This window comes from Triticum dicoccoides, chromosome 3B, assembly GCF_002162155.2.
Source record: "Triticum dicoccoides isolate Atlit2015 ecotype Zavitan chromosome 3B, WEW_v2.0, whole genome shotgun sequence".
In the NCBI taxonomy this organism is placed as follows: domain Eukaryota; kingdom Viridiplantae; phylum Streptophyta; class Magnoliopsida; order Poales; family Poaceae; genus Triticum; species Triticum dicoccoides.
The window spans coordinates 670,273,614-670,293,017 of NC_041385.1; the positions used below are offsets into that span (position 1 = coordinate 670,273,614).

At 47.7% G+C, this 19,404-nt stretch overlaps 2 protein-coding genes across 2 annotated transcripts; one reads left to right on the forward strand and one right to left on the reverse strand.

Annotated features, from left to right (window-relative positions):
- The first annotated feature begins 637 nt into the window (after positions 1-637).
- Positions 638-2,932, forward strand: LOC119281793 (subtilisin-like protease SBT3). The gene is made up of 3 exons (XM_037562223.1): positions 638-1,577; positions 1,659-2,580; positions 2,749-2,932. The coding sequence occupies exons 1-3, from the start codon at positions 638-640 to the stop codon at positions 2,930-2,932; spliced, it is 2,046 nt and encodes a 681-aa protein (XP_037418120.1).
- Positions 2,933-8,251: 5,319 nt separating this feature from the next.
- Positions 8,252-18,563, reverse strand: LOC119277741. Its single transcript, XM_037559055.1, has 11 exons — positions 18,252-18,563; positions 17,934-18,174; positions 13,171-13,318; positions 12,910-13,014; positions 12,622-12,779; positions 12,077-12,239; positions 11,363-11,499; positions 10,197-10,884; positions 9,827-9,939; positions 8,872-9,127; positions 8,252-8,768 (listed from the first exon to the last, which is right to left on the reverse strand). The coding sequence occupies exons 1-11, from the start codon at positions 18,379-18,381 to the stop codon at positions 8,448-8,450; spliced, it is 2,460 nt and encodes an 819-aa protein (XP_037414952.1). The 5' UTR covers positions 18,382-18,563; the 3' UTR covers positions 8,252-8,447.
- Between the last annotated feature and the right edge of the window lie 841 nt (positions 18,564-19,404).

The following is a 19,404-nucleotide window of genomic DNA, read 5'->3' on the forward strand; positions in this document are numbered from 1 at the left end:
TGGGCCCGAACAGTAATTTCAGGCAAAACCCGCCCCCTTCAACGGTAGAAGTGGGCGGCGCTTGGATGCGGCAAAAGGTGGGGCCCGTTGGTGGACGCAGCGGCAGGGGGCGAGGCATTGCCGCAAAGGCCAGAAGTGGGCGGCGGCAGCGATGGCGAAGAGGGTGTGATGTTGATTGGAGGGCCAAAGGAGGATGCCACGGGTGTCTCATGCGTGTCTGCGTCCTGCGTTGGGCCGCATATTTTGTCTGTGCAGACCTAATGGATGCGGGCGGACGAAATGGGTCAGCGTGTTGGAGTTGGCCTTACTATGTGGTGGGTATGATGTGCATGTGTTTATAGAGATGAGTGTCTTATAAATATGTAGGTGACCATTGTACTGTGCTCAAAAAGTCGCATTGTCCTATTTATTTTTTGGTTTTTTGTGACCTCGGTTCCTCCTGCGATATACACCGACTACCGTTGCCGTCGATGGTTTTAGGACGAGAGAAAACGATTCCTTCGATGTGTACCCTCGTACAAAACAATGGAAGAAGGACAACCAAGTACTTCGTGCGTCGATTCCCATGAATGCAATGCACCGCCACGTATATAAATGGACGCCCGTGCTAAGAAGTTAGAACTATTCGGTCGTCAACATGGCATCGCTTCTATTCCTAGTGAGTAGCTCATGGCTCCTCTTCTGCTCTCTCTTCCTTACTCCGGTGGCCGCCGATCAGCGGGCCTCGTACATTGTCCACATGGACAAGTCCGCCATGCCGCCAGCGCACTCCGACCACCGTGAGTGGTACTCCACCGTGCTAGCGTCTCTAACACCAGCAGCTGACTCTTCGGGCGCCGCCAGTCGCGAGCAGCCGCGGCTCGTCTACATCTACGACGAGGCGCTCCACGGCTTCGCGGCCACCCTCTCGGCCTCCGAGCTCCGCGCCCTGAGCCGCGCGCCGGGCTTCGTCTCGGCCTACCCGGACCGCCGCTCTGACATCACTCACGACACCACCCACTCCACGGAGTTCCTCCACCTCAGCCCGTTCGGTGGGCTGTGGCCGGCAGCCAAGCTCGGCGAGGACGTCATTATCGGCATGATCGACACTGGAGTGTGGCCGGAGAGCGCGAGCTTCAACGACGCCGGCATAGCCCCCGTGCCGTCCAGGTGGCGCGGCACGTGCGAGCCCGGGGTGGCGTTCCCCGCCTCCCTATGCAACCGGAAGCTCATCGGAGCGCGCTACTTCAATAAGGGTTTGGTCGCCGCGAACCCCGGTATCAAGATCAGCATGAACTCCACGCGCGACACCATAGGCCACGGCACGCACACATCGTCGACAGCCGGGGGCAGCCCCGTGCCGGGCGCGTCCTTCTTCGGGTACGGGCTCGGCACGGCCCGTGGGGTTGCCCCGCGTGCTCATGTTGCCATGTACAAGGTCATCTGGCATGAGGGCCGGTATGCGTCTGACGTGCTAGCCGGCATGGACGCGGCCATCGCGGACGGCGTCGATGTCATCTCCATCTCAATGGGTTTCGATGGCGTGCCGCTGTACGAGGACCCGGTGGCCATCGCTGCTTTCGCCGCCATGGAGCATGGTATCCTCGTGTCGGCTTCGGCGGGTAACGACGGCCCACGCCCCGGCAGTTTGCACAACGGCATCCCATGGCTGCTCACAGTCGCGGCTGGCACGGTGGACCGGACAATGTTTTCTGGTACCTTGTCCTATGGCAACACGACGCTAACCACCATAACAGGCTTGACGAACTATCCGGCGAACGCTTGGGTGGTCGGCACGAAGCTGGTGTACGACGACACCATCTCGGCGTGCAACTCGTCGGCGTCAATGGCAAACGTAACGAAGAGCATAGTCGTGTGTCGTGACACCGGGTATGTCACTGAGCAGCTGGACACCACGAACGAGGCCGGCGTCGCCGGTGCCATCTTCATCACGGACGTCAAGACTTTTGATGACACCATGCCGCTCCCAGCCATTTTCATCAGCTCGAAAGACGCACCAGCGCTGCTGAGCTACATCAACTCCACCATGACCCCAACAGCAACAATGAAGTTCCAGCAGACGATCCTCGGCACGCGGCCTGCGCCGGTGGTCGCCGTGTACTCTTCTCGAGGCCCGTCCAAGAGTTACCCCGGCGTGCTCAAGCCGGACATACTAGCGCCGGGGGACAGAATACTCGCGTCGTGGGCGCCCGTATCTCCACTGGGGCTGATCGGCCAGACCTCGCTGGGCAGCGACTTCCTCGTCGCCTCCGGGACGTCCATGGCGTGCCCGCACGCCAGCGGCGTGGCAGCGTTATTGCGGGCGGCGTACCCGGACTGGAGCCCCGCCATGATCAAGTCGGCGATGATGACCACCGCGAGCACCAACGACAACACGCTCCACCCGATCACCGACGCCGGCGCCGGCTTCGACGGCAACGACAACGCCACCGCGGCTAGCCCGCTGGCCATGGGTTCCGGCCAAGTCAGCCCCAACTCGGCCATGGACCCGGGGCTGGTGTACGACGCCGGGCCCAAGGACTTCGTCGAGCTGCTCTGCTCCGCGAACTATACCAACGCCCAGATCGCGGCGATCACGAGGTCGTCGACGGCGTACAACTGCTCCTTCTCGTCCAACGACGTGAACTACCCGTCGTTCGTGGCGAGCTTCGGCTTCAATGCCACTAGCGGGGAGATGCGGTTCAGCAGGACGGTGACCAGCGTCGGATCAGGTCCGGCGACGTACCACGCCTCGTGGGTTTCGCCGAGCAACGTGGCCGTGGCCGTGACGCCGGCGACGCTGGAGTTCAGCGGGGCAGGGCAGAAGATCTCGTTCGAGGTAGACATCAAGCTCACCGCGCCTACTCCCGGAGGCAAGGTCGCCTACGGGGCCTTGGTGTGGACCGACACGAGCGGCAAGTACCGCGTGAGGACACCCTACGTTATCCTTTGATGCTCGCGTTGCATCTTCCCTTTCATGTGGGTTGTGGCATTCTAGGATATATACTGTCAAATCTTTGTTGGAGTAACGTTTTATTATGATTGGTTGACGATATGGAGAACTGTGGTATTGTGATTTGTGTTCTTTTTTGTGTGTGTTGTGAGTTGTGTTTCTTTTAAACAATATCGACTTTATTAATTACAGATAATGGTTACATTGTCTATAAAGAGAGATACAATATTTTTCATGGGCTTCTCGATCCAATCCCTAGTCATTGAACAACATTTGCTAATCTAACAAGCTCATGGGCTTTCCCTCAAAAAAAAAAGCAAGCTCATGGGCGAAAATTCGTTGATGCTCCCGGGAGCGCGCGCTCCTGCACGCGAAAAAAAAATCAAAGTGTGAAAAAAATTCAAACAAAAATTTGGCGCATACATCTCGACATTATATGTGTGCACGTCAAGTTTCGGAGAAAACCGACATTTTTGTGCCTTGTGTAAAAAAGACAAAAGGATGTCTTGTGAAAAGCATTTTTTAACACCAGATTTTGTCTTTTTCACACGCGACACATAAGTTATCGGTCTTTTGCGAAACGACTTTGTGAGCATGTACAATATCAAAATATACGCGCCAAGTTTTTATTTGGATTTTTTTTACATTTCAAAATTTGTTTAAAATACATTTTAAAAACCAGGAGTGCGGACTCCCATGTGCCAAAACGCCACACTCGCTCATGTGCTACTTTATTCGCTTTTCTATTACAATGATCAAAACTAGTAAGACAAAAACGTAGGCCGTAAAAAAGCAATCCTCAAAAATTACGGCTGCCGCTCCTGCAGAATGACTTCCATTCTTCATTGTGTTAATTATCCATGTTATCACAACCCGCCTTTTTGCCAGTACTAGGCCAAACACAACTAGCAATTAATAATGCTACTAGTTACTTCTATTACATTGAGTTGTGTTGTGAGTTGTGTTCGCTTCTCATAGATATCCCGATTTGACTAAGTAGGATGTTCTATACGCGGTTGCTCCGTTCCCTGAGAATGACTAGGGGGGCGAGGACCCCAGGTCCACCCATCATCGAGGCAACACTGAGGCAAAAATCATCAAAGCTCTAGTAAAGAGTAAAGTGTGGCAAATAATCTAATCTCCCTTCGAACAGGCTAGAAGAAATTTTCATGCAACAGTGCCGCTAGCTACCTGTAGCTGAATTTTCATTCAACAAGATTAAAAAACTGAAAGATGAGGATGGTGTATGGCAGACTACACCCTCAGTCATGGAGTTAATGGCCACTTCCTTCTTTAAGGAATTGTTCACCAGAGATCCTTCTTTGAATGCTGATGAGATAATTGGCTTGATAGATAGAAAAGTAACGGATGAAATGAATGCTTCACTTTGTAGGGATTTTACTGAACAAGAAATAGGCGACGCGCTGTTTCAAATAGGTCCCCTGAAGGCCCCTGGACCGGATGGATTTCCAGCAAGGTTTTATCAAAGAAACTGAGTGGTTTTAAAGGACACGATTGTTGCGGCCGTCCGGCTGTTCTTTGCCACAGGGCACATGCCATCAGAGACAAACTCAACGGCAATCGTGTTAATTCCGAAAACAGATCAGCCTGAGACAATTAGAGAGTTTCGGCCTATCAGTTTGTGTTCAGTTCTGTACAAGATTGTGGCTAAGTGCTTGGTGAACAGACTCCGTCCAATCCTTGGGGATATCATCTCTTTGAACCAGAGTGCCTTCGTCCCCGGCCGTATGATTACCGATAATGCCTTGGTAGCGTTTGAATGTTTTCATGCCATTGAGCACTGTAAAAAGGAGCAAGATTCTTATTGCGCTTATAAGTTGGATTTGTCAAAGGCGTACGACAGGGTTGACTGGGAATTTCTTAGAAGAATGATGCAGAGTTTGGGTTTCGCTCCCCGATGGGTTGATTGGATTATGTCCTGTGTGACATCGGTGAGCTATTCAGTAAAATTTAATGGAACCCTTCTTGATTCGTTCTGCCCATCCAGAGGTCTTCGCCAAGGTGATCCGCTTTCCCTTTTTTGTTCTTGTTTGTTGCTGATGGCCTTTCCGCTCTGTTGCATCGTGAAGCATCCCAGGACTATCACGCCGATCAAGGTTTGCCGTCGTGCCCCGGGTATTTCCTATTTGCTCTTTGCAGATGATACCTTGTTGTTCTTCAAGGCAGACAGCGAACAAGCAGAACGTGTTAAACATGTGCTTGAGATATATGCTAAAGGAACAAGCCAGGTGATCAACCCTAACAAGTGCTCTATCTTGTTCTCTCCGATCTGCCCAACTAGTACCCAAGAGTGCATTAAGGGTACACTGCAAATTACGCAAGCAACCTTTGAAGCTAAATACCTTGGCCTCCCGACACCAGATGGCAGAATGAGTAAGGGTAAATTAAAAAGCCTACAAGAGAGTTTGGCTAAATGCTTAATGGAATGGGAGGACAACTATCTCTCTATGGGTGGAAAAGAAATAAAGATCAAGGCGATCGCTCAGGCCCTCCCGGTTTATATTATGAGCGTCTTCAAGGTACCAGCGGGGCTATGTGAGGAACTCATGAGAATGATTCGTCACTTCTGGTGGGGTGCGGAAAAAGGTAAACGGAAAACACACTGGGTCAGCTGGGACTTTATGGTGAGACCTAAAGGAAAAGGTGGAATGGGGTTTAAAGACCTTCGGACGTTCAATCAAGCCCTCTTAGCACGGCAAGCCTGGCGTCTTATTCAGTTTTCGGAAAGTCTCTGTGCACAGGTTCTGCGGGCCAAGTACTATCCGGATGGGTCCATTCTTGACACTGTCTTTACCAGGAACGGATCGTCAACATGGAACACCATTGAGCATGGCCTGCAATTAGTGAAGCAGGGGCATGTTTGGCGGGTGGGAAATGGTACTGACATACGTATTTGGCGTGACCCGTGGTTGCCGAGAGGGCCTCCCTTTAAGCCAATCACGCCGAAACGACGGTGCCGACTGAAATGGGTGGCTGACCTTCTGAATTTTGATGGGTCTTGGAACATTTCACTCCTCATACAATACTTCTATCCGGCTGATGTTGTAGAGATTTTGAAAATAAAAACCTCTCGCCAAGGGGAGGCTGATTCTATTGCTTGGCTACCAGACAAGCATGGTCGTTTCTCTGTGAAGTCAGCGTACAATTTTGCAAGGGATGATATCTTGGCTCGAAAGGGGACTGCTGCGTGTAGTACTCGGCCTGATGGCTCAAGGCCGGGGTGGAAAATGCTATGGAGTTGTGGAGCACCACCCGAAGTCTGTGTGTTTGCTTGGAAAGCTGCTAGGGAAGCACTGGCCACTAGGCTGAACAAGATGAAACGCCATATGGAGGTTGATGGAGTGTGCACCATTTGTGGACAGGAAGATGAATCAGTTCATCATGCACTCGTACGCTGCCCCCACGCTCGGAACTTGTGGAATGTTATGAGGCTAGTTTGGGACCTGCCATCGGAGGAGGTTCTTAGTAGAAGAGAACCAGATTGGTTGTTGCTGCTCTTACACGAATTATCTAAGACCCAACGGATGCTTGTGCTCATGGTGTGATGGCGTGCTTGGCATATACACAATGAGTTGACTCATGACAAGCCACTGATTCCAGTAGAGGTGTCCAAGAGGTTCCTTTGTGATTATGCGCAATCCCTGTTGACAATCAAGCACTACCCACATGCGGATACTATCAAAGGGAAACTGCTAGTCCTGACAGAGTTAAGCAATTTTGTTCCTGTCACTAGCAGTACAAAATGTTTGGTCAGTCCTGTTGCTTGGGAACCCCCACCGGACGGACATGTCAAACTGAATTTTGATGGCTCGTTCGTTGTCGCTGATGGGTCTGCGGGAGCGGGCATGGTACTGCACGATCACTTGGGCCAAGTAATTTTTGCAGCGTGTAGATGGCTGTATGATTGCCCGGGACCACTGGAGGTCAAGATTGCTGCATGTGCTGAAGGGCTTAACTTAGCTCTGCATTGGTCCCAGAAACCCATCTTAGTGGAAACAGACTGTGCTGAACTTGTGTCCATGATCAAGACTGGACCGGCAGATCGATCTAGTAGCATGTACCTTATTTCAGAAATCACAGAGATGCTAAAGGAGCGACACTCCCAAGTTCGGAAGATCACTCGTGCGCAGAACAAGGTTGGACACGCTATGGCAGCGATAGGGCGTGGACAGCAAAGGACGGCTTGTTGGCTCGCAAATGTTCCTCAGGAGATTAGCATTGTCGTTATGAATGATTGTAACACTATGATCAATTAAATAATGAAATGCTTTCCCCCCGCAAAAAAAATATTCTACTACAGTTTTGTTTTCTGTGACCCATCTTTTTTTAACAAAATAAGGAATCTAATAATTATTAGACCGATAATACTACACTCACAGAGAGAAACAAGGAACTATTACGGATCCCCCCAAGGTGCCCTCATCTAGTTGACCTCCCTGAAAATTTCAGGTGTGGGCTCCAACCAATCAGGACCTAATTACTCCGTAAATCCCCCGTGAAGGGTCCGTGCGTCTAGCATCTCTCTTAGACAAAACCCTAAAATGTACTCGTCACTCCGCTAGAGCTACCTTCAAAGAAATAGGGAGTATATCTCTTACGTTTCCTCATGTTCTATGTGTACTTCTGATCCCTCCAAGGAATTCTCATCCCACCCATCTTCTAGCAAGCCCGATACCAAGAGATGGTACTACAAGAGATGGAACTTGTACACTAGTACATCATATCTCTTTTCTCCTCCATAAGAAAAGCTCTCTCCTCCCGTCGACGCCGCCATCGATCCGTCCCATCTCCGATGGCCTCTAGGCCATGGAGGTGCGAAGGGTCTCGGCCCCCTGCCGGCGGGAGGGACCCTGTTCTCGTTCTTGTTTGATTCAGCGTCTTGGTTGGGGTTCTGTGGTGGCGGCGATATCCCTTAGTAGGAATAATGTCTCCCACGTTCTATCCCTCTCCAGATGGTGCATCTAGCTTCGTCGGAGTGCGTGTGGAGGTTTGTCTCCGTTAGATCTTGCGGGATTCGGTCGATGCTGGTCTTTGGTGGATCTATTTGGATCCAGTCTTCGTTTAGGTGTTTACATGTTTGATCCTTCTGATCTAAGACACTATTCATTAACGATGGTTGCTACTCTGGTGCGTTGGTTAAAGCCTTAGCACAACAACTTCTCGACTATCTACTACAACAAAGTTTGCCCGGCTCCGACGAAAGAGGGAAGATGACGGTGGTGCACGCCTTCAGCTCGCTCCAATGCTTGTAGTCGTCGCTAGGTGATCCACGGACATGATTGAAATTTTTATTACCTCTGTTGTTCTTTATACTGCCATGATTGAAGATGAATAGATTGGGAGTCTCGTAAAAAAAAGACTACAAGAGCACAAAATAAATCCATGCATTCGGTGTTAGCTATACCTAATTGAACAACCCAACTGTTATGTACATCTTACAACTGTACAAAAAACTGTACATTCCATTACAAGACAACGCTTCACACTACAAATATCATGAAGGGCGGATTCCATTCACATAGATATCACTCCGTTGGTCTTGCACATCTTTCGATTCTGTCTGCCTAGAAGATTTTGCTGGGAGCGCCTTGTTGCTGTTATCGTCGCCCTCGTATGGCAGCACGATCACAGGGGCAGCGTGTATCGACTCCCACCGTTCCTTCACAAAGCTTATGAACGCCGCCACCATTTCTCTCCGGAACTCTAGCTCCCTTGTGAAGAGATCAAGGGTAGAGACTGCAAGAATGTATCTGAAAGGAACCACGAGAAGAACCGCAGAGGATGCTAGAAGAATGAGAGCAACCTGAGTTGTAACCTGTCAAGCAGATCATGGACACTTATATCAACATACCTGTGAGCTGGTTTACTTGCCTTTGGTCAGTATTACTTGAGCACTCGTAAAACTTATTCAAGCGTACCTCAGGTTGGCCTGCTAAAAAGATTGTGCGCATCTTCAGAAGAGAGACATTGAGCTGCTGCAGAGAATTTTCGACCGAGGCCATTGCCTCTTTGAGAGCTACGATCTTCTGGATTGTGTTGGAAGGTGGTTGATCCCTTATTGTCACTTTGCCAAAAGATCTACCCAGCCGGCCTTGTTCTCTCAGCCCTTTCAGGGCAAGCATGGAAAGGGCCATCGCCATCAAGGTAAACGGAAATATATAAAAGAGCATGTTCCTACAAATCATAATAAAAGCCTCGGGTGTTACAACAATGACTATGTGTGCCTAGTTATATAATATTGGATGTCAACGATCCATATAGTTGGAAAAATAAATAACAAACAGGCAAACGAACCAGAAAATGGTACGGCATGACTCGTGAGCATGCCATGCTAATTCTTTGGACTAGATTTTGAACCATATAAATCTAAATATCCAATTGCCTGAAATCTAGTTCCACCTGCAGTTGTGTACTTCGAAAATTGTCTATAGGACAATGTGCCAACCAGCACAAAATTCTTCTTTAAAGATATTGGAAGGACCATCTATTACCTTCTACTCCCTCCGTTCCTAAATATATGACCTTTTGGTAGTTATTTAGGAACGGAGGGAGTAGAACCCCATAATCGAACAATTATGCAAAGATGATATGTAACTTTGTCACGGTATCATCCTATAGTATGCCAATACGGTAAACTGGTAAAATATTTTGCAATTCACCTTACTGTATAAAAGTGCTTTAGTGTGCATTCTTTTGCATCCCTATCTCCTAGGACTACAATTTAAACCAGCTCTGACAACAAAATGTAAAATGTGATCACTGCTTGACTAAGGAAAATCATCTCCTACCACAGACCTCTCCTGACCTCTTCCAAAGGCATACACAAAATCCTCAGTAACTCAAAATTCAACTCATTAGAGCAAACTGGCTTACCTGAAAATAACGGTATAAACTAACAGTAGAAAACAAATGGTTGAACGGGGATTCTCCCAGCGTTGAAGTTTCTTGAATTTTTGAGCGATTATTGCGAAGGGAAGTACAAGTTCCTGACCCAGAAAATAAGAGAGGTGTTACAATGATTTACCATGATAAACATATACTAAGACATGGATTTGCTGGCCAGGATGCAGAGAGCTTGCTTTCTCAAGGAAAATTAACACGCTATTTGTCCACTATATTTGAGGAAAGAAGGAATCCGATTTTGAAAATAAGCATAGAATTGGACCTACGTACTAGGCAATCACATATAACATATCTACTAGATATATCATAGTAAGTAGCTTGACTGGAGAAACCATTTTACCTTGAAGAGGTCAATATTGCTTGGAATACCTTCAACCGTAGCAGCAACAATCGTAGCATGTGTCTTGTCAACTACTTTGCTCTTCTCTTTACAGATAACCATCGCCTTCTCTACAAGATTTTTATCAGCTACAACTAAGGATTTACTTAATATTACACCATGCTTGACTGAAGAGCCTCTCCAAAAACTGGCTGAATGGCTTGATGCCCAGCTTGGAGACGTCATCCACTTGCCTAAGTACACACTACCGTCTATGTCGAAAACCTGTGAGCGACCACTAGATGAGCCTTCTGAATGTTTATGCCTTTGAAGTGATCTTTCATTTGCCACTTTCGAGTTTGTAATCAGTGACCCACCCCAGAACCTCACTGCTAGGGTCTGAAGAACAACATCACCAAAAGGTGCACCTGATAGGTAGGAGAACTGTACTAACTTAGCTGGGTCCTCGTGTAATCTACGTATGAATTGCAGAGACTGAAGCCTTGCAATACTGTTTGTTGCACTACTAACAGCTCTTTTCTTGCCTCTGTGGGCACCATATACATGATGAATGGTTGGATCATCATCGCTTGGTCCATATTCACGAATGAACTTATAAACAGAAATAATTTCATTGATGAACGCAAGCCATACATCTCGTCTCATCTCTCCACCAAAATCAACAAACTCTAATGTCCACTCATTTGACCTGTAAACAATTAATGAGTTAGCACAAGATCACTGTAGCTGTGTTTTATGACTAAGATCAAATAGCACGGACAATATGCTTCTATGTCTACAGTACAAGTGTGCAGCCATAAAGCTATAGATGATAAGTGCAAGTGCAAGTGCTTAAGATGATTGCTCTCTTAGGGAAATGCTAACAAATAATGAATTGAGTCAAGGAAACTAGTAATAGGACCTCCCGAGTAATGTGGTGCTTCCTCACTGGATTAATGAATTGCATGTAACATGTTTGCCATACATACACATTGTTACAACTGACGAACACTAGGAATGGTCAGGCAGGTTAAATAGCTAATATTATGTACTGTTGTTATGCTTGCACCCAAACAACCTGGCAGTAATCAACGACCTGGGTGTTCTCCTATCAAATTGCAGATAGCAGTGAAAAGACATGTCCACACAGGAAATGGACATCCTAGGGAGTTATCGGTCATACTTACACTGAACCAGATGAAACAGATACAGCAGAGTCAAATAACCTGGACCCAAATGGTCCAACCTTTGCTTTTTCAATCCTTGAATTATGATCTGTAAGGTCAAGCCTCAATGGTTTCTTCATACCTGCCAGTCCAATGGCCTGCCAATATCAATGCAAAAGTGAAGTCGTCAGTCCAAAGGTCAATCATAGTTTGTGAAGTTTCAAAATGGCATCCAGTATATTTGTTACGCAGGACAAAGAAACATAAATGACATGATCGAAAAAACTTCTCCTTTCTTCTTCTTCTCTTATATATGAATTATTATATTATGTGTGTGTGTGTGGTGGTGGGGGGGGGGGTTGAAATTCTGCTTATGAACAATTTATGTTCATGGATATGAACAATGCAGGGGCCTTTCAGCAGGTGAGATCATTTTGTTTATGATCGCTTGATCTGTCATACTGCTGTCTTCTAAACCTTTTCTCTAATATATGTACATGCAGCTATCCTGCATGGTTTCGCTTTAGAAAAAAGCTCGAAGTTCAAACGTTACTGCAGAAATACTAACAAATAGCATGTCCTACTATTTTTTATATTATCACCTAGAAAAGTTTAGAGTGAATTAAATCATGAAAATGCTTGCCATGTATTAGGATAGCAACAATAAATATGTATGTCTTCAAATAATAGTAATCTTTCTAACAAGTACCGAACATTTTGAGTAGGAATCCAGACCTCAAAATAGAGTGCCTTGTTGGTCAAGGTTAAGTGCCCGGGCCATGCAGTATTCTGCTCCCATTTTAGAACAGGCCTCTTTCTACTAGAGCCTATGCACAGAACTTGCTCATCAGACAGAAAATTATCTCCAATCTTATGTGTTTGCCTCCCATGATGAACCCTTGTACAATGCACATTGTAACACTTATTAATTAACACAGAACATCCAAATATTTAATGCATACTCAGCATGAGCATATGACAGAGAGATGAAATCATGAACTATATTAACAGTTCAAATTGGCGAACAAAAAGCTCACAATATGGGCCCATGTCTTACAAAATTTAAGCAAGACTGATATTTCTAGAATACTAGTCATCAACACCTACCAATCATGCGGTTGAACAAATATCTGTAGTATAGATCAAATAAAGGAGGTATAGCACACTAGAAGCCTAAAGTAAAGTTAAAAAAATACACTTCCTGCAACTTGAGACTTAAGCAGAGATATATACTCAGTTCAAATCTGCTACATGTTTGTTGTCCACAGAGGCAGTCTTACTTCCAAAGTTCACCAAGGTATGTTGTCCAAAGATCCAATGACAGTCCCTTTTCAGCGCCAACAAGGGCCCTAAAGAGATGATGAGCTGTTGAAGCATCAGCAACACCTGCCACAGCAGGAGCAATTCGGACAAAGGCATCTTCTTCAACAAGTCTTCCCTACCATATCAAAAATATCAAACTCAGAAAACCTGCCACGGTAGTGCATGAAATAAAATTGTATCCGATTAAATTGGGGTCCCGTTCACAACGAAATAATTTTGAGAATACAGTTGAATCAAAAACTCACCAGTATAGAGTAGTTATCTAGTGAAGAGTGTGGATCACTGTCTTCATCGTATGGATCATTCCACGCAAGCATAGTCACAAAGATAAGCCTTTGAAATGCAAGCTCCTGCAGACATTTAAAGTAGAAGTATTAGCCAAAGTAGAACCAGCTAAACAAAACATGTGCAGCAAGCCTGCAGTAATGTTTTGTGCTCCTGCCAAACAAGTGGAGCATTATTTTACACTTCAATACACATTGATGCTGAATTAGCAACTAATTTACCCTCAAACTTGGATGAAAATCGGAGTTATCTCTTGACAAGTACCGGAAGCAGCAATATTCAACTAGACTTCGAGCATCATCGTGGACATGTTCATGAGCAAGTGCTTTGAAGATCCTCTGCACCTGCCTCCCAGTCAACCCATTCAACCTAACAAAAAGCCTCATGAGAATGCGTGAATGCAAACTGAGATAGCAAATTACGAGGACATTCAGGAACTCCTGTAAACTCCTCCCTTTTGTCGTACACTATTTAAAATGGCTCAACTGAACTTTCAACCACTTATCTTACAATTTATGTCCATTTCTCATTAGTCAATCAGTATCCTACATGAAACACAAGACCACTATCCAGAAACAACACCTGAACCCAATATTTATCTGTAAATTGCATCTCTATGATGGGAGTTGCGCTAGCATAAAAGCCAAGGAGAAGATACTCCATGCTCCCAGTAAAGGTTCAATAAGAAAATATTGCAGGTGTCTATCGCAATCTACCAACTGATTCTAGCCCGGCATAACACTAGAGCAGGCCCGTACCGGGCACCTGTGCAGGGTGTGCGCCTGCACAGGGCCCCCAGACCGGCCGGGGCCCCAAATCAGCCAGAGTATTGCTAATTAGCAGGAAGTATACTACTCTCCAAGCAATTAATCAACTCAGCCAACTAGTATTCCCCCTAAAAAAAGCCAACTAGTATTCTCTCAAACTACTACATCCTCTCCTGACGCACGGTGCTCTTTCTTACTCTTCGTCTTCCTCAAACATCAGGCACAATTCACCTTCCTAATTAAAATCTTAAATCATCAATGTTCTTCACTACTCCATTTTCCAATCCGTGTCTATTAACTCTTCGCGATTTCCCCAAAAGAGTCCGCTGGAATATGTAACGCTCTACTCCTAGCCCCCCATCTATTATTTATCTGATGTTCTTCTCAAATATTCAATCGGCAAGCATGCAAGTTAGGGTTTCCCTTGACCTCTGTCGCTTGCTCTGTGACCCATCAGCATATATTGGAAATTCCCCCACCAAAAAAAACGAGACTAGATTGCATTTGGTTGTTTTTGAGTTCTTGGTCACCAAAAGATGGTTCATCAACAGGAGCAATCAGACCGAGAAACTGCATTTGGATGTTTTTGAGTTCTTGGTCACCAAACCAGCGCTGCCACATGATCTTGCTTCTCAAATCAGTCAAAGGTTGCTTCATTCCTTTCTATCCATATAATTGAAGGTTGCATAATTCCTTTTTACCTCTATGTTCAGTTTTAAATTTTTGATATTTGTCTCTTACTTTTAGTTTCTATGATGTTTTCTAGAACTAGCAAGTATGACTAGTGCAGTATATGAAAAATGTAGGGAAAAGTAAAATGTCAAGGGCCCATATTTGGATTTCGCACTGGGCCTCTGTTTTCTCGGGTACGGCCCTGCACTAGAGAGTACCTACCGAGTTAGACCACACCGATTTCAAGGGATCCAGTAACTCTCAAACTGCTAGAAACTTTTAAGGATACTAAAGACCTAACAGGCATAGCCCACCTGTCCAGGTATAACGATGAATGTCACCGACTCCCTGTTATGAAGTTGCACTGGTCCCTGTTCACAGTTGTGTGGCTGCCATGTGGGCTATGCTTGTCAGTTCAGTTGTGTGACACTAGAATATTGCTTCGAAGCTACACCAAGCGAACAGCTCCACATGTTGGAGCTACAATATTAAGCGGATAGGTCCCCTTCCATGTGTCAGGATCCTAGCGTTCACAAGAAACACTCCACACAGGTAAACACAATATAGCATTTTACATCTGTAAGGAAGTAGGAGTCTAGTTGGCAAATAATTAGCACAGTATGAATTAGCATGTCAACACAGGAAACATTGTAAAGTATTACCAAAAGATTAAAAAGAATCTCATTGCCAGAGATACACATGCATGTGGCCATCAGAATTTGGCAATCATTTGCCCCCCACCCCCAAAAAAACCCACCACGATGGGGACAAAACGGTCTCATTGACTTCATTGCTACTCTCCCCGGATTCCAGCACTAGCATTTACACCCATACATTCTCTTCTTTGTCACGTTTTCTCATCCGAAACAAGAAAGGAAGTGCAACACCTAGAACCAAATAACTTTTCACACCAATGTTTTACTTCCTTTTTATACTCTAGCGACTTGGCGAGCTCACACCCACCTTCTCCACTAGTCAATGAAATACAAGACAACACCTTTCTTATCCATCCAAAACATTCCTCCTCCTCCCTCTCCAAGACACGTTTACGATGCCCAAGCACGGAAAGAGATACGATACAGGCAACGAACCCATGGTAGGTGATGGAGATGGTGGTGACTGCAATGACACGAACAAGAAGAGCTCCATCGCCAACAAACTCACGTTCCTCGATGCTGCAACCCATGATCTATATCTCGTGAATGGTGATGAGGATGAGGCTGAGTCTCAACTAACTCAAGTGGATGGGAGCAGGACTAGTGGGTCGTCCAAGCAGACTGTCCGCCAGTGTGCTGGAGCTGGGGGCATTGACATCTAACCTCATCAACAACAGAAGCTGTGGCCAAAGTACCGGTCGGGCATGTGGTGGAAGCAGTGCAGCAGCCCTGGCTACCCAGAGGCCAAATTCCGCAACCATTTCTGGATGGGTCATTGGATGGGTTGGGACACTTTTGCAATGATATTGCACTGGAGCTGGGGGCATTGACATCTAACCTCATCAACAACAGAAGCTGTGGCCAAAGTACCGGTCGGGCATGTGGTGGAAGCAGTGCAGCAGCCCTGGCTACCCAGAGGCCAAATTCCGCAACCATTTCTGGATGGGTCATTGGATGGGTTGGGACACTTTTGCAATGATATTGCACTGGGCTCCGCCATCGCCAAGGAGGATACCTCGCTCCGCCCCTCCATCCCTGTGCGCCAACGCGTTGCCGTCTGCATCTGGCGCCTCGCCACCGGTGAGCCCCTCTGCATCATCTTTGACCGCTTTGGTATTGGCCTTTCTATATGCCACAAGATCGTCCTTGAGGTCTGCACCGCCATCCGCCAAAGGCTCATGCCCTGCTTTCTTCGGTGGCCTGACCAGGCCGCCATCTTCAGGAGCAGCTTTAGGGCCAGTTCTTTTGGTGGCTTCTAGAATAAGCTGCAATAAGCTGCCCCGTACCTAGCTTATTCTAGAAGCCCAACCAAATTTATTTTTTTAGAAGCTTAGTAGTTAAGACTTGACTAGTAGGCTTCTAAAAAGAAATTTTGGTTGGGCTTCTAGAATAAGCTAGGTAGGGGGCAGCTTATTCTGGAAGCCAAAAAAACTAGCAAAAGAACTGGCCCTTAAGGCCATCTCCAGCATGCCAGACGTCGTTGATGTCATCTATACAACCCACATCCCAATCATCGAACCGCAAATGTGGGCCAGAAAGTACTACAACCCTAATCACGCAAAGCGCAACAAGAAGCCCTCCTACTCCACCACCCTCCAGGGGGCCGTCGACCCTAACGGCATTTTCAGTTATGTATACATCGGTTAGCCTGGAAGCATGAATGATGATGAGGTCCTCAGCAATTCGCTTCTGCAGCAGCATGGCGGCAACGGAATAATGATTGGGTCATGGGTGGTCGGCGGCTCTAGCTACTGATGGACTGGCTTCTCATCCCATACACACACCAAAACCTGACAAGGGAACAAAATACATTCAACGAGAAGGTCACGAAGCTCCGGCACATGTCCATGGATGCATTTGCACGACTCAAGGGACGATGGATGTGCCTGCAAAAGTGCGCACATATGAAGATCTCGGATCTCCCTACCGTGATCGGCGTATGTTGTGTGCTGCACAATATATGTGAGATGAATGGGGAGTAGATGGGCCCAGAGCTACAGTGTGATGTCATCAATGACGAGACAGTGCCAAAGAACCTTGTGCATTCTGAGAGCGCCAGCAAGGCCAGAGACAAGATCGCCCACAACCACTTCCTTAGTGGGCTGAGCGACACCAAGTTTTGATCCACATCCTCAATTTGTCATCATAGTCATCACTGACCATTAGTTTGATCAATTTATCGATCCTTCCTTTCTTGTTTAATTTGGTTGATTTGCATTGAAATCAATCCATTAAGGATCCCCATTTTATTGTTACTTGCTCACAGACCTGGGAGAGGAATTTTGATGGGAAACTGAGATTCCCAAGACATCTCATGCAAAATTAAACAAGGGAAGCAAACGTCTTCCAGTTATTCTTTGTACTGGTTTGGTTAGTTTACATCAATTCGGTCAGAGAAATTTCTGCTTCCTATGCTATGCGTGTTTCATCCCATTGTATTCCAGAAAATTCTTGTTCCTCATTTGCCGCAACAATGCAAGACCAAACTTGGTTAAAGGGTTTCTATTTTGTAGTATTGAATTTATCCACTGAAAGCCTGCTTGGAACACCGCAACTTCACAGCAATTAGAAGTTAAAAATCCCCAGGTCCAAGAGAAGGCTTAATATTCTTGCAACATCTACACTACAATTCCGGATGGTTCTACCTAAGATGATCCTATCTATTACAGCACATGGTTCAGAGTAGTCCTCATATGATATCACCAACGAGCGTCCTGTCAATTGAGTCCAAGAGAAACGCAGTTTGTGGCTTTATTAATCGTTTAACATTATGATAGTCAGGAAACGAACTGGTAGTCATTTTATTAACAGAATGAATCTGGGCATTTATTCTACATCTACGACAGATTGACCCGAAGGGCAGAGCAAGTGCAAGGTCGCTTGACATACCTAGCAAACTGCTCGATGGCGACAATGGCGTCCACGGAGAGCCAGCCGCGGCCGACCCGCCGCTCCAGGGTGATCTCCGGCACCGCGACGAGCGGCTCCTCCTCCACCTCCTCCTTCCGCTGCTTCTTCCTCCCATCGGCCTCCTCCTTGCGCTTCCCCCGCTCCCGCGCCGCCTGCGTGACGTCCACCACCGCGCCCCGCGCCCGGGAGAACCACGAACGCACCCGCTCCTGCACCGCATCTGCGAAACAGCAAGCCCGCAGCGATCAGAGAGAGCACGGGGCACGACCTATCGGGGGCTTCAGGGAGGGCGCCCACCGGTGTCGACATCGGGGAGCTTCCACTGGGAGCGGACGGCGAGGACGGGCGGGGGCGCGCGGCGGCGGCGGCGGCCAGGGAGGCGGGAGCGAGGGAGCGGCAGGAAGCGAGGAGGCTGGAGCTGGAGCATGGTGGTGGTCGTGGTGGTGGCGGTGGGGTCAGTGGGCTAGTGGCGGGGAGCGGGGCGTCGTGGACCTTCCGTGGATTCCATTGGAGAGGGCCGTGTCTCGGTGTCTGGGTTGTTTACGTTTTCGCTTCGATGCAGGCGGCAGCAGTTTGGGGGGAGTAGTGGAGCGGAGCGCGACGAAGACGACGCTTCTAGCAGGAGAGAGACCGGGAAGAGATGGCCGGCCGTGTGGTGCGTGGACCCCACCCACGAGGGGGCCTCTGGGCAGACACGGCCGGCCGCCTGCCGAGTGGGGTTTGGTTGTGGCGACAATGGGTTATCCGCAGTGCTGACTCCGATGCTGGCGTGCCGCTCCAGCCGCTCGCAACTTTGGATCGTCCATCTAACAAAAAACTGATGTCAGTATTGCTGTTTGCTTGGATCCATTTGCAGCAGAGTGAATTTGCGTCCTCGTGGACACGCAGTGGACACCCGCGGCGTTCTCTTCTGGCCCGTTTAACGGTGGCACACATGCCGTTCTCCCCCGTCCACCACAATCACCTCGTCTTCTTTGCTCTCGTCGTCGCCGCCCAACTTTTGATCTCTTCGCCACCGCCCCAGATCTCGTCGACGCACCCATCCACGGCCTCACCGCCACCGCAGCCACCGGCGTCCACTCTGTCGACGTTGTGGCCGCTTCTTGCCGCCAACAGAGCAGTACAAGGCACGCCTGCCCAGGGTTGCCGGCAGCCCCAGGCATGCCACTGCTACCTTCACTGTCACCGCCGGAGGACGCGGGGTTCGACAGCCCTGCTGCCTGAACATGCCAAGGACGGAACCCTTCACCGGCCATGACTCGTCCACGCTCGCCTCTGTCCCCGCCCACAAGGTGTTCGGTTGTTTGACTGGACGAGCTGTCCGCTGCTGTCTACTGAGATACGGAGTCATCACTTCGAAGTATCATGGCAGATAGCTCGGATGTGTTTTTTTACAATAACATCATATGTTCATCATCGCCTGACGATGATGATTGTGTGGTTGCTACTT

Excerpts from the sequence above, each read along its gene's own strand:
- LOC119281793 (XM_037562223.1), top strand. The coding sequence starts at position 638 with ATGGCATCGCTTCTATTCCTAGTGAGTAGCTCATGGCTCCTCTTCTGC. Across the intron at positions 1,578-1,658 it reads TTTCGCCGCCATGGAGCATG|TCGCGGCTGGCACGGTGGAC; the intron begins GTATCCTCGTGT and ends GGCTGCTCACAG. Across the intron at positions 2,581-2,748 it reads CAGATCGCGGCGATCACGAG|CAACGTGGCCGTGGCCGTGA; the intron begins GTCGTCGACGGC and ends GGTTTCGCCGAG.
- LOC119277741 (XM_037559055.1), bottom strand. The coding sequence starts at position 18,381 with ATGCTCCAGCTCCAGCCTCCTCGCTTCCTGCCGCTCCCTCGCTCCCGC. Across the intron at positions 12,240-12,621 it reads TACCTTGGTGAACTTTGGAA|GGTTCATCATGGGAGGCAAA; the intron begins GTAAGACTGCCT and ends GCATTGTACAAG. Across the intron at positions 9,128-9,826 it reads GTTTATACCGTTATTTTCAG|GAACATGCTCTTTTATATAT; the intron begins GTAAGCCAGTTT and ends TATGATTTGTAG.